The 13,253-nt window shown below is 40.2% G+C and overlaps 1 protein-coding gene across 5 annotated transcripts in view; it reads right to left on the reverse strand.

Moving 5' to 3' along the window:
* Positions 1–13,253, reverse strand: part of E4F1 (E4F transcription factor 1) — a 70,717-nt gene that overhangs the window by 44,541 nt on the left and 12,923 nt on the right. For 3 of the 5 annotated variants that reach the window (XR_003943255.1, XM_030213621.1, XM_030213620.1), the window contains exons 3-4: positions 8,318–8,414; positions 7,472–7,662 (exon numbers count right to left, since the gene is read on the reverse strand). The exons of the other annotated variants lie outside the window; for them this stretch is intronic. Coding sequence is in view for 2 of the 3 variants with exons in the window: in XM_030213621.1 (XP_030069481.1) it covers positions 7,472–7,662; positions 8,318–8,414 (288 nt within the window). In the remaining variant the exon portion in view is untranslated. The remainder of the gene's footprint in view (positions 1–7,471; positions 7,663–8,317; positions 8,415–13,253) is intronic. 5 annotated transcript variants of the gene reach the window in all.

Raw genomic sequence — 13,253 nt, forward strand, 5'->3', positions numbered from 1 at the left:
TGGAAGGCGCACAGCATAATTAAGCCAGAAATTTATAAACCTACCTTTTCAATTTAACTGAATGCACATGGCAGATTACAAAACACAGTATCAATAGGCTATATTTAAAAAATACTATATTACAAGAAAAAACACAGAGACAAATATCCTGGACATAGAACTAGAACAAGGGGAACAAAACCTAATAAAAAAAAAAATACCTGACAGATCACATTCAGTAAGGCAAAGTCCAAAGATCACTGTAATTAACCACAGGAAAAATACAAAGTAATGCACATTTAGGGATTTTTACACACTTGTATTTTACGACACTAATTTAATCTTTGGAGCCTCAATATTTCCTTTATTTCAATTTTGTTTAATTAACTCAAATGCAGAAGATACAAAAAATATTGTTTCTTGGAATGTAATACAGAACAATTAGTTCCCTCCTCCCTCCCCCCCCCCCCCATTATTTTCTCTACAAAATGTAGATTCCCAACAGAGATAACCAGCAATTAAAACTCTCATTGCTTACCACATGGCCTTGAGTCTTATAGCCACATGGATTACCAATATTCACATACTCTATTAACCTAGCCAAATCCCTCCCTATTTCAAAGTGGTTGGGCCAAAAGAGGTGCACAGGTATGGTAACATCACCCTGATCATTCAAAACAAAACTACAAGCTCTATTGGGCCGGGTCAATTAGACGGGGCATACTTGGAATGGGAAGAGCGAGGCTTGTGTGAACTGGGACAAATGTGGGAACAAGGGGTAGTGGCCTCATACACAGAATTATGCCAAGAGCATGGACTCTCCCCCCTGCAAGCTTTCCAATTTTACCAAGTTCGTGACTTTATAAAGAAGAGAGTGGCAGAAGAGCTTAGCCTAACGGAGACACTACTGGAACAAAGTCTGACAAAGGGGGGTAGTAAAGGGGGGATAACTAGAATCTATGGGGCCCTTCTTTGTAGGGATAATCCGATAGAACATTACACTACAAAATGGGAGACAGCAATGGGTTCCACCTATGACCCCTCTCAATGGGCGCAGGCCTTTCGATCACTACTAAGGGTATCAATCTCTAGTGCCCTGATAGAAAACGGGCATAAGATGCTATATTGGTGGTACTACACCCCTCATCGGCTAGCCACAATGTATAAAAAGGGCTCTGGTAACTGTTGGAGGCAATGTGAGATAAAAGGGGATATGTTTCACGTGTGGTGGGCCTGTAAACATGCTCAAAAGTTTTGGACCGAGGTGGTGGGTTTCCTGTGTGAAGTGACGAATCAGATATATCCCATGGGGGTGGAAAGCTGTCTGCTACACTTTAAACCTCCAGGGATTAAAAAATTACGCACAGCTTTGCCACTCAGCTTTTTGTGGCAGGCAAATTGGTCATTGCCTCAGCTTGGAAGAAACCCACGATTCCGGGGGTACACACAGTCCGGGAAAGATTGGATAGAATACAACTAATGTCAAAACTTACAGCCATGAGAAACGGTCGAATCATACATTACCATAAAATATGGGATCCATATATTAAATGGAAAGCAACTACTGCAATATAAGACTTGTTGCACACCCAATATGACAAGGGGTGGGAGGGTTTAAAAGGAGGGGGACATGGTTAATCTAAGCAGAGGTGTATAACAGTTCAGTTGATGTTTTTAGATGATGTTTGAAATCTTTATGCTGTTTTTTGAAGCCATGTATCTACAGAACTAATATATAGCTGTGTACTGTGTTTCCAAATGTTAAAACTATAAATAAATATTTTAAAAAAAAACAAAAACTACAAGCTCTTGAGGACAGCTTCTATATGAGAGAGTCCCATATTTATAAAAATACTTTCCTTTGCTTGAATACTCAGCTTGCTGCAGTTCCCACAATGTCAATGTAGTGCTTTTAAACCACTGTTTCCACAAAAATAAGGTTCACCGCGGTGTACAACAGTAGAACAAAACACAAAATCCATTATCAATAAGACAGTATAAAATATCTTATTTCCAAGTAGCAATTTTACATTTCAGATCACCCAAACAAGTACGTTTTTAACATTTTTCAAAATTTCAAGTAATTTCACTCTAACCAAATACGTAATGGAAATGAATTCCATAAGGGAACAACAGCAGACAACTAACCTCAGAAAACACATTTTTCTAGAAACAGGTGGGCATAAAATTAATTATGTAAGCAAGAAGAATAACCCAACAATGATTCTGAAACCATATCAAAAGCAGAGAAGTAGAACCATGAACAATTTGAAACAGTAAACAAGCTGCCTTAAATAATATACATGTAATTAATTTCAACAGTACCAACAGGATGGTGGAAACGGATCCATCCAATGAATATTAAGAACATCCTATTCCCTTTACCCTGAATCCCCAAATATGTCCATTTTGCCAAACTGTAACCCATCGGGGTTGGTGGAAAAAATGAAAGACCTCTGCCAGATATGTTTGTATTGTGGAGCATAAGAGTAGCCATGTTGGATCAGACCAATGGTCCATCTAAGCCCAGTATCCTGGTTTCCAAAGAATGCTCAAGCCAAGTCACAAGTACCTGGCAGAAACCCAAATCGTGGCAACATTCCATACTACAAAGCAGTTGCTTCCCCTGTCTGTCTTAATAAGCAGACTGTGGATTTTTCCTCCAGGAACTTGTCCAAACCTTTTTTAAATTTTTTTATTTATAGTGTTGAAAAACACAGTTAACAATATAAAACACAAGGGGGGGGGGGAAGACCACTGATGGTGATAATATAATACAAATATGTAAAAAATGTCATAAAGACTCTTGCTAGAGAAAAGAAAGAAAAAGAAAGGGCTTAACTATTCATTGACTGAAAAAATATTTCCTCCTATTTGTTTTGAAAGTATTTCATGTAACTTCCTTGAGTGTCCCCTGGTCTTTGTACTTTTGGAATGAATAAAAAATTGAATTATTTCTAATTGTTCTACACCACTCAGGATCTTGTAGACCTCAATCATATCTCCCCTCATCTGTCTCTTTTTCAAACTGAAGAGCCCTAATCTCTTTAGCCTTTCCTCATACGAGAGGAGTTCTATCCCTTTTATCATTTTGGTCTCTCTTCATTGAATCTTTTCCAATTGCGCTATATCTTTTTTGAGATACGGCGACCAGAACTGCCGCAATACTCAAGGTGCGGACGCACCATGGAGCGATACAAAGGCATTATAGTATTTTCGGTCTTATTCACCATCTAATTCCTAGCATCCCATTTGCTTTTTTGGCCACAGCCACACAATGAGCATAAGATTTCAGCGCATTATCTACAATGACACCCAGATCTTTTTCTTGAGCGCTGACCCCCAAGGTAGACATAGTAACATATAGTAACATAGTAGATGACGGCAGAAAAAGACCTGCACGATCCATCCAGTCTGCCCAACAAGACAAACTCATATGTGCTACTTTTTGTGTATATCTTACCTTGATTTGTAACTGTCATTTTCAGGGCACAGACCATACAAGTCTGCCCAGCACTATCCCCGCCTCCCACCACCAGCTCTGGCACAGACCGTATAAGTCTGTCCAGTACTATCCCCGCCTCCCAACCACCAGCCCCGCCTCCCACCACCGGCTGTGGCACAGACTGTGTAAGTCTGCCCAGCACTATCCCTGCCTCCCAACCACCACCACCCCTAGCATCAAGTAACTACGATTTGCATTATTCTTTCCAAATAACGCCATGTAAGAAGGTGTTATCTATTACCTATCAATTGGGACACTGCAGTGTAGTACACACCCCACCCAAAATGCCAGTCTGCATAAAATAGGCCCTATTAAAACAGACAGAACTGACACTCTTGCAATTCTGCACTGTGAACTATTTTGGGTATTTGTGCTACTGATCCAAAGCCTAACTTCCCTCCCCCAGCCTCTCAACATTTCCTTTAAACAGGTTTTGTAAAACTAGGAGAAAAATAAACTCCATGAACCAGGAAACCCAATACTTTACAAGCTAGCCATTAGAAGTGACAGACTATAAAACAAGCCAAACTGGTCAGACCAAACATCCATCTGGCCCAGCATCTTGCCTCTGACAATGGCCAATCCAAGTAATAAGTACCCAGTAAGATCCCAAGACTTGCATCCATTTCTTATAGCTCCAACACAAGGTAAGCAGTGGCTAATAATGGTTTCCGGACTTTCCTCCCACAATTTATCTAAACCCTTTTTAATGCCGCTGTATCGCTCCATGTACGCCTTGAGTATTGTGTTCAGTTCTGGTTGCTGTAAGAATAACGACCAAAATGATAAAGGGGATGGAACTCCTCTCGTATGAGGAAAAGCCAAAGAGGTCAGGGCTCCTCAGCCTGGAAAAGAGACGGCTGAAGGGGGGATACAATTAAGGTCTACAAAATGGTAACATTTTTAAAACAAATAGGAGGAAAGTTTTTCACTCAAAGAATAGTTAAGCTTTGGAACTCATTGCCAGGGGATGTGGTAACAGTGGTTAGCATATCTGGGTCTAAAAACAAAAACAAAATTAAAAAAGAAAGGTTTGAACAATTTCCTGGAGGTAAAGTCCATAGTCTGTTATTGAGATGAACATGGAGAAGCTACTGCTTGCCCTGCGATCAGCAGCATGAATCTTGCTACTGTTTTGAGTTTCTGCCAGGTACTTGTGACCTGGATTGGCCACCGTTGGAAACAGGAGCCAGAGAAACTGCTACCACGTCCAAGGAATGCAGCAGGCACACAATTTACCCACTCCCAACTCAGAGAGGTAGTGACAAAACAATACAGGACTTTCAAGACCCTGTAACTGGAATGAGTACTGTTTAAATTCTTTAACAAGGATCCACTGGAGGGCAAGTCTGGTGCCAGCAGCCGCGGTAATTCCAGCTCCAATAGCGTATATTAAAGTTGCTTCACTTAAAAAGCTCCTTAGTTGGATCTTGGGATTCAGCTGGCAGTCTGCCACAAAGCAAGCTACCGCCTGTCCCAGCCCCTGCCTCTCCTCGCCGCCTCGATGCTCTTGACAGTGTGTCCTGGGGTTCCAAAGTGTTTATTCTGGGGCTAGATAGACCATTGGTTTGACCCAGTATGGTTATTCTTATGTAATCCTGACATGCTAACTAGAGGTGCTTCATTTGAAACAATATTTCCCATGACATTTCATTTTTTTCCTACCATTTTGGCCTAAACAAAAAAAAAATGTGGGGTTCTTTCCTATGTCACAAAGAGTGCAAGCTTTTTTTCTAACAGTGAGCACTCTTTCCAAAATTGCTCCCATAACCACCACGGGCATATGCATTCTCAAAACTGCCTTCACAACAGTATTCCCTTTACCTGTTCCAATCCCCTCAGGATTGCTTTTTTGATCGCCATCACAAACTGACCTGAACATTTCAACTGATTATTCACAACTCCACAATCTTTTTCATGGGTGGTGCCTCCTAACTCAGGACCCAGAATGTTGTCCCTATAGTCGAGTCCCCCCATCTCACACCCAGGTGCATCACTTTGTACTTGCCTACATTAAATTTTGTCTGCCATTTGGATGCCTAGTCCCGCCAGCTCCCCCTGAAACTCTTTCCGAATCCACTCATGATTTAACAATTTTGAATAAATGTCGTATCTTCTGCAAACGTAATCCACCTCACCTGCCGTTGTTTTCCAGATCATTTATAAAATGTTAAATATCACAAATCTCTATGGCACTCCACAGAGAAAACTGACCATTTATCAGGTTTTACTCCGTTTTCTATTTTTAACACGTTCACAGACCACAACAGAACATTGCTTTCTATCCCATGACTTTTTAATTTCCTCAGGAATCTCATGAAGGATTTTATCAAACGATTTCTAAAAATCCAGATACAGTATGCAAGTCAGCTGACTTAATCTAGTAGATTTTTGATAAGGTTAGTAAACATGTGGATAAGTCATGTGGATAAGAAATTCCTTTTGCCAAACACCTGTTGGCTCTGCTCCATTAAGCCATATCTATTCAAATGGTCAGTAATTTTCTTTTTCTGAACAGGTTTACCAGTTATTAGACCCACTTCTCTCTAGTTTCCTATGGTACCCCCAGAAACTTAAAAGACTAGTGTTATATTACCATTCTTCCTCAGGTGTTGTAGCTAATTTTAATGATAGCTTGCAGATTACAAGCAAAGCATCCACAGTTTCATTTTTGAATTCTTTCAAAACTGCACCAGCTGGTCCTGGTGATTTGTTATTATTTAGTTCGTTATAGATAAGTAGATAAGTACATAAGTGTTGCCATACTGGGAAAGACCAAGGGTCCATCAAGCCCAGCATCCTGCTTCCAACAGTGGCCAATCCAGGTCACAGATACCCGGCAAGATCCCAAAACATTTTATACTGCTTATCCCAGAAACAGTGGATTTTCCCCAAGTCCATTTAATAACGGTCTAGGGGCTTTTCCTTTAGGAAGCTATCCAAACCTTTTTAAACCCCGCTAACCTAACTGCTTTTACCACATTCTGTGGCAATGAATTCCAGAGAGTTTAATTACACGTTGAGTGAAGAAATCTTTTTTCCAAATTGTTTTAAATGTACTATTTTGTAGCTTCATTGCGTGCCCCCCCTAGTCCTAATATTTTTGGAAAGAGTAAACAAGCGATTCACATCTACCTGTTCCACTTCACTCATTATTTTATAGACCTCTATCATATTTCCCCTCAGTTGTCTCTTATCCAAGCTGAAGAGCCCTAGCCACTTTAGCCTTTTCTCATACAGAAGTCATCTCATCCCCTTTATCATTTTCATTGCCCTTCTCTGTACCTTTTCTTTAATTCCACTATATCTTTTTTGAGATGCGGTGACCAGAATTATTGTTGTTTTCCATTCCTTTCCTAATAATCCAACATTCTATTTACTGCACACTGAGCAGAGGGTTTCAATACATCATCAACGATGACACCTAGATCCTTGTCCTGGTCGGTGACTCCTAATGTGGAACCTTGCATCATGTAGCTACAGTTCGGGTTCCTTTTTCCCCACATGCACCACTTGCACTTGCTCACATTAAATGACATCTGCCATTTGGATGCTCAGTCTCGTAAGGTCCTCTTGTAATTTTTCATAATCCTCTTGCGATTTGACAACTTTAATAACTCTGTGTTTTCAGCAAATTTAATTACCTCACTAGCTACTCCCATCTCTAGGTCATTTATAAATATGTTAAAAAGCAGCGGTTCCAGCACAGACCCCTGGGGAACCCCACTATTTACCCTCCATGGCATTTGCCAGGTTTTACCATGATGCATTGGGAATGCAAGCGTTTTTGTGGAAAGAGCCAGGTACTAGCATTCACTTCTGAGATCAAGTCCTTTTTCTGTTGTAGACTCTGGCTTCATGCTTGTTAAACAGTTGCTTGCTTGTTTAACGTGTCATAGCTATCTGAATGCGCACTCAGAATGAATCTGCTGCCCCTTTCACTGAGCGTACAAGCAACCTGAATACTGGACTGGATTAATATCTTACCGTTTTAAATGTCTTCTGACAGAGCTGGCATACATATCTCCCACCCTCATTAACCACAAGTTTCACACTCAACAGGTCTGTAGAGCCCTCTGCTTCCAGCTCTTGCAAAATATCCTGCCCTTCACTGCTTCCCTCATTCAGTTCCTTGCTTTGGTCTTCAGAGGCACTTTCATCTTTGGAATACTGCTGATCTAAAAAAAGTTATACTGGATTTTAATACTTGTTTCTTTCCCCCCACAAACACATGCTTTAAAGATTTTAAATACTACAAAGGAAGAAGCCCAGGATTTTGCTGAATTTTGAGAAGTCCAGAATATCCATGACGGCATTTTTATTAAACCCAAATTAGAAAATGCATCACCAAATCAAACAAAAAGCAGCATAATGTTATACTTCTGCCACAACAGGAGCAAAAGCAATGTAACTATTATGTAAGCTGTACATGATGGTCCCCTGACGACAGCTGGGAAAGATAAGAACTGCATTTTAGAAACATTTTGCACCAATGAATGTAATGGGAACCTACATCTTTGTTATGCTATTTACAACTATTTTTGGCAAGAACATCAGCATGAAAAACACAAGTACTTGCACTCATTATAAAGCAAGAAGCAGAATGCCATTCCCTTCCACTTCCCAGCGTTACCCGAGTTCTGACACTATCCCTGCAAGTATGGCTGTAAAATGATTCTCTAACTTGAAAAAGAGCTCATTTTTCAATTCATAATGCAATAACAGAACTGCAGGAAATGACAGTTCCTAGCACAGAAACAAGACTCAGTCAAGCTATCCTTCGAAACAACCTGCTTCCCCTTTGGACCAGGCCACAGTCCAGCAGTGACTCACCTAGCTCAGGTCCACTGCTGAGTTCTTCTGACAGAGAAGAAGGTTCAACAAGTATATGAGCAACTGTTAACGACTCTTCAAGGGAAGGTACAACCTGCTGTAAGGGACATGGTAGAGAGAGGAAGTCAGGAGAAGGGATTTCCTTGGTGCTCTTTCATTCCCTCCAGTATTAAGCAAAAAGTCTCTCTGCAGTGCCGCCATGTCACTGAACACTTCATGCAGCATGACAAAAGCAGTTGTGTATTCTCACAGACATATCATGAACATGTCATCAGATATGCAAAATGTGAGATCAGCTCAAGAGTATTGCTACAACCTTCAGACCTTAGTGAAAGCTGCAAATTACTTTAAGAATTATACCAAATACTCTGTCCACATCCAAATAAACATATGCACATGCTGAGCAAGGATAAAAATACGTATTTACAGCAGAGGAATATATGCTGTCTACTGCTGGCCCTAGAGAAAGCCTTGCAGGCTTGCCCTCAGAATTATACACAATGACTACTCATGTGTCTTTGTATACAACTGATTTGACCAGATTAATTGGCGCAATGTGGTTTTGTCTTTTTGAATGCTACTACTACTACTTAACATTTCTAGAGTGCTACTAGGGTTACGCAGCGCTGTACAATTTAACAAAGAGAGACAGTCCCTGCTCAAAGAGCTTACAATCTAATAGACAAGTGAACGGTCGGTCCGATAGGGGCAGTCAAATTGGGGCATTCTGGATTCACTGAACGGTAAGGGTTAGGTGCCGAACGCAGCATTGAAGAGGTGGGCTTTAAGCAAAGACTTGAAGATGGGCAGGGAGGGGTTTTCATGTCTAGATTTGAAGTTGATGCTTTATAGAGCAAACCATACATACAGCAGAGCGTTATAACTTGGCAACAGGTCTCTTAGGGTGGAAGTTCAAGTGTCCTGAAGATTAGACAGACACTCCTTGAACAGATGATCCCTTCTTATTTTTCCTAATCACATTCTCTGGAAACAGCAGGTGAGGAAAGAAAGAATGTGGGGGGTCATGTCCTGCAGTAAGTGATGAGCATGGTTTCATGGCCTAGCGGGTACAGCACCGGGCTGACGACCAAGGAAGCCCACCCTAAATCCTACTGTTGCACCTTTGGCCAAGTCCTTTGACTCTCTATGTGCCATAATGAAACTCGCCTTGAGCTACTACTGAAAAAATGTGTGAGCTCAATCCAAGTAAATAAAGAAATAAAATACAAACAAGGCTTCCCTCCTAGCTGGGCATGTTAAAGATGACATTGGTGGGGGAGGGGCCAACATATACAGAAATTTTGTCATAAAATATTGTCTTGTACGTGATGCCTTATTTTCTGGTGCTGGTTAAAGGGATAACACCCTCCCAACAATTTCAATAAAACCACAATTTGGTTTTTTTTACATTAAAACAGGAAATCTCAGATTTCTGAAGGCGAATCATCACCTCTCTAATTATCTACATTCATCTTCAAACTGAAAAGCCATAAAAACATTAAAAGCCAAGATTTTTACATAATTCCGTGAATCAATAAAGACAGCCTAGCAGTCTGCAGAGAAGAGAAACCCAAGATTCTTTTATCTAAAAAGGTGAAAGAAAACAAGTTACTCAAATTTCCCTCAGAAGGACAGACAGAAAAAGGGTGGAAGGGCTACAGCAGCTAACACTTTTAAGGGATGTTAAACCAAGGACCCGTTCACTCTGTGGATTTTAAAAGATCTTAAGATGTGCTTCACGTGTACAAGCTGCTCATGGCAGTATCCTTTAAAAAACAGTAGCTTGTACTACATTCCACTGTACAGACAGCTTTAACGTGCCAAGACCGGTGAGCCTGACGTTGGTGCCGGGCAAAATGGTAGAGACTATTATTAAGAACAAAATTACAGAGCATATTCAAAAGCATGAATTAATGAGACAAAGTCAACATGGATTTAGTGAAGGGAAATCTTGCCTCACCAATCTACTACATTTCTTTGAAGGGGTGAACAAACGTGGATAAAGGTGAGCCGGTTGATATTGTGTATCTGGATTTTCAAAAGGCATTTGACAAAGTACCTCATGAAAGACTCCAGAGGAAATTGGAGAGTTATGGGATAGGCGGTAGTGTTCTATTGGGGGATTAAAAACTGGTTAAAAGATAGAAAACAGAGAGTAGGGTTAAATGGTCAGTATTCTAAATGGATAAGGTTAGTTAGTGAGGTTCCCCAGGGGTCTGTGCTGGGACTGCTGCTTTTTAACATATTTATAAATGACCTAGAGATGGGAGTAACTAGTGAGGTAATTAAATTTGCTGATGACACAAAGAGATTCAAAGAAGGTCAAAATTCTTCTGAATATTGTGAAGATTTGAGCTCAAAAAACCTGTAATTTTCCAGAACTGATTTCCTCGTGTGTACGCCGTCTAAACAAGACGTGTACCTCCTCAGTCATCAATCATTGATGACTCTGAGGAGGTACATGTAACTTTTGCTGTGAACTTTATTAGTCCAGTAGAAGTTCTTGAGCATCATCTTCTCGGTCTCCTCCACTGTGACTTTGTGCTTTGGGTTTCCAAGTGTGGAGGCTAGCCTTCTTCTGTGGTCACGAGCTGGAGTGAATGCCTAGAGGTATGCCCAGTGGTGTGCTGGAGCAGGCTCTCAAGAGCCGTTTGTTAAGTTTTTAAGAATTTTGGGAGCCGGTTCTCCATGGCTACTTTAACAAATGGATCCCAAAATGTGGGCTTGGGCCCCTCCTGAATTCTCTTTTACTTTGCTGGCGAGAGAGAGCCCACTGTTAACAATTTACCAGCACACCCCTGGGTATGCCCCATCTAAGTTTTCAGTTCTCTATCTCCACCTGCTGGTTGATAGATACAACTATCCCTCCCAGAATAGTGGGAAGCTAAGTAATGGAAGTACTTTTTCAAAGAGAGAGTGGTGAATGCTTGAACGCCCTCCCGCGGGAGGTAATGAAGATAAAAACAGTAATGGAATTCAAACATGAATGGAATAAACAAAAAGGATTCCTATATGGAAAGAGAATGGAAGCAAAACAAACTTAACGGTGCTTAGACGGCAACTCCAGGAACTGGAAAATAAGGCCAGACTTCTATGGTCTGTGCCCCAATTATGCCTAGACAGTTCTGGATGGGAAGGAGTGGGGCTTCAATGGCCACTCCTGTAGTTGGGGAATAAGACTAGTGCCAGGCAGACTTCTACAGACTGTGCCCTGAAAATGCCAAGGACAGATCAACAAGTATGTTTAGGTTATATTGCATCATATCATATGCTATGGGTTTATCTTGTTGGGCAGACTGGATGGATCATGCAGGTCTTTATCTGTCATAATTTATTACGTTACCGCACTTCCTGAGGCCTTAAAATATAAGGCAAATGAATTTCACTATAAGTTGTTAAATGGTCAATGCCTGGCAAAGGCCTAATGGTATTTTCCATACTGGAAAAACAGCTCCGTGAATGAGGCCTAAGCACCAGACTCACATCTAAGAGGACAACAGTTCAAAGTTTTACCCAGGTTTAAAAGCATTTTGATTACAGTGCTTTCTTAGTGCAAGTATGCATCATGTGGCATTTACCCAGGGATAAAAAGAGCCTGAAATGGACTGGGGGAAGAAATTATGAATGGAGAGCTCCTTTTCAAAATCACAATCCATACTTTCTAATAACAGCTCTTGGCTATTAATGCCTGTTTTGAGGTCCAAGGCATTACTTTCAAGTCTTGCATTGTAGCACATCAGTTTTTGTCAGTTAAGTATTTTATTTTCATGTATCGGGAAAGCATATTTTATGAGGATTTTCATAATAAGATGATGAGTTGGAGATGAATACAAAAATCACACGTGGCTTTAACACTTCTGACGTCTCCTCCACCTTTAAAAATATTCTTTAAAATATTTTCAGAAAGTTTCATCAACAATAGAGTTCCATCTGTTCGACTTTTACAAAAAAAGCAAGTTTTTTTGGAAATTTCACATACAAGCCCCGTTATAAAACCAGGACCACAAATATTGCTAAAAAACAAAATTATTCTACTAGAAAGACTGTTCTACTGAATATCTTAGTTCATCACATTTACTATATTGTCTACATACAAAATTTACATAAAGAGTTTTTTTGGACCAGCGATTATAAAGCATGGTATATTGTAGTGCTTTAAGCAACAAGTTAAATCACTGGTCCAAAACAATTCCTTTATATACAATTACACTTTATGTCTACTTATAGATACAAAATTCAATAAACCTTTGTGCATAAAAAATCTTTTCAAAATTAACATCAATACGCTTATCTTTATCCCAACGAAGGCCCTCGTCTCACTATACCTGCATCAGGGGATTCCAGTCACTGAATTATTTCATGTCCATTACTTGCTTCACCTTAACTTCAAGTTATGCACACGAATACACACACACAATATCTAACCATACACTAGCTCCTCCCAAATACACCCTATCCAGTCAGCATGATTATTATTGCTGGTCACTTGTCCATTTATAGAACTCACTCAGTTCAAACACAGATTGGCAAATGTTCTGTTAACAATTTTGTACAACCTGTGCTCAAATAAACCTGCCAGTTCAGTTGAATGAAACTGCAGATCCACTTCTGAATAGGCAGCCACTGCAACTTTAACAAATCACCCCTGTTTGTAGTCTATACCCAATCAATTACCAAGCCACAACTCGCTAAGTGTGGGTGTTTACTATACAATGGGCCACGATGAGGGATTCTACTTTATTTGTGTATTTAAAACTTTAGTGGTCTTACCAACAAACTTTCAGACATGGACAATGAGACATAAACCTTTCCCAATGTCAATTAAGTAGTGTTTTAAGTTCCACCACTGTTTCACATTCCAACATGTTATCACACATACTGCAAACTACTGCATTTAAAATGACCAATCGGGTGGTCTGTTTTTGCCAGGTACTTG

The sequence above is a fragment of the Microcaecilia unicolor genome, chromosome 8 (genome assembly GCF_901765095.1).
Source record: "Microcaecilia unicolor chromosome 8, aMicUni1.1, whole genome shotgun sequence".
In the NCBI taxonomy this organism is placed as follows: Eukaryota; Metazoa; Chordata; class Amphibia; order Gymnophiona; family Siphonopidae; genus Microcaecilia; species Microcaecilia unicolor.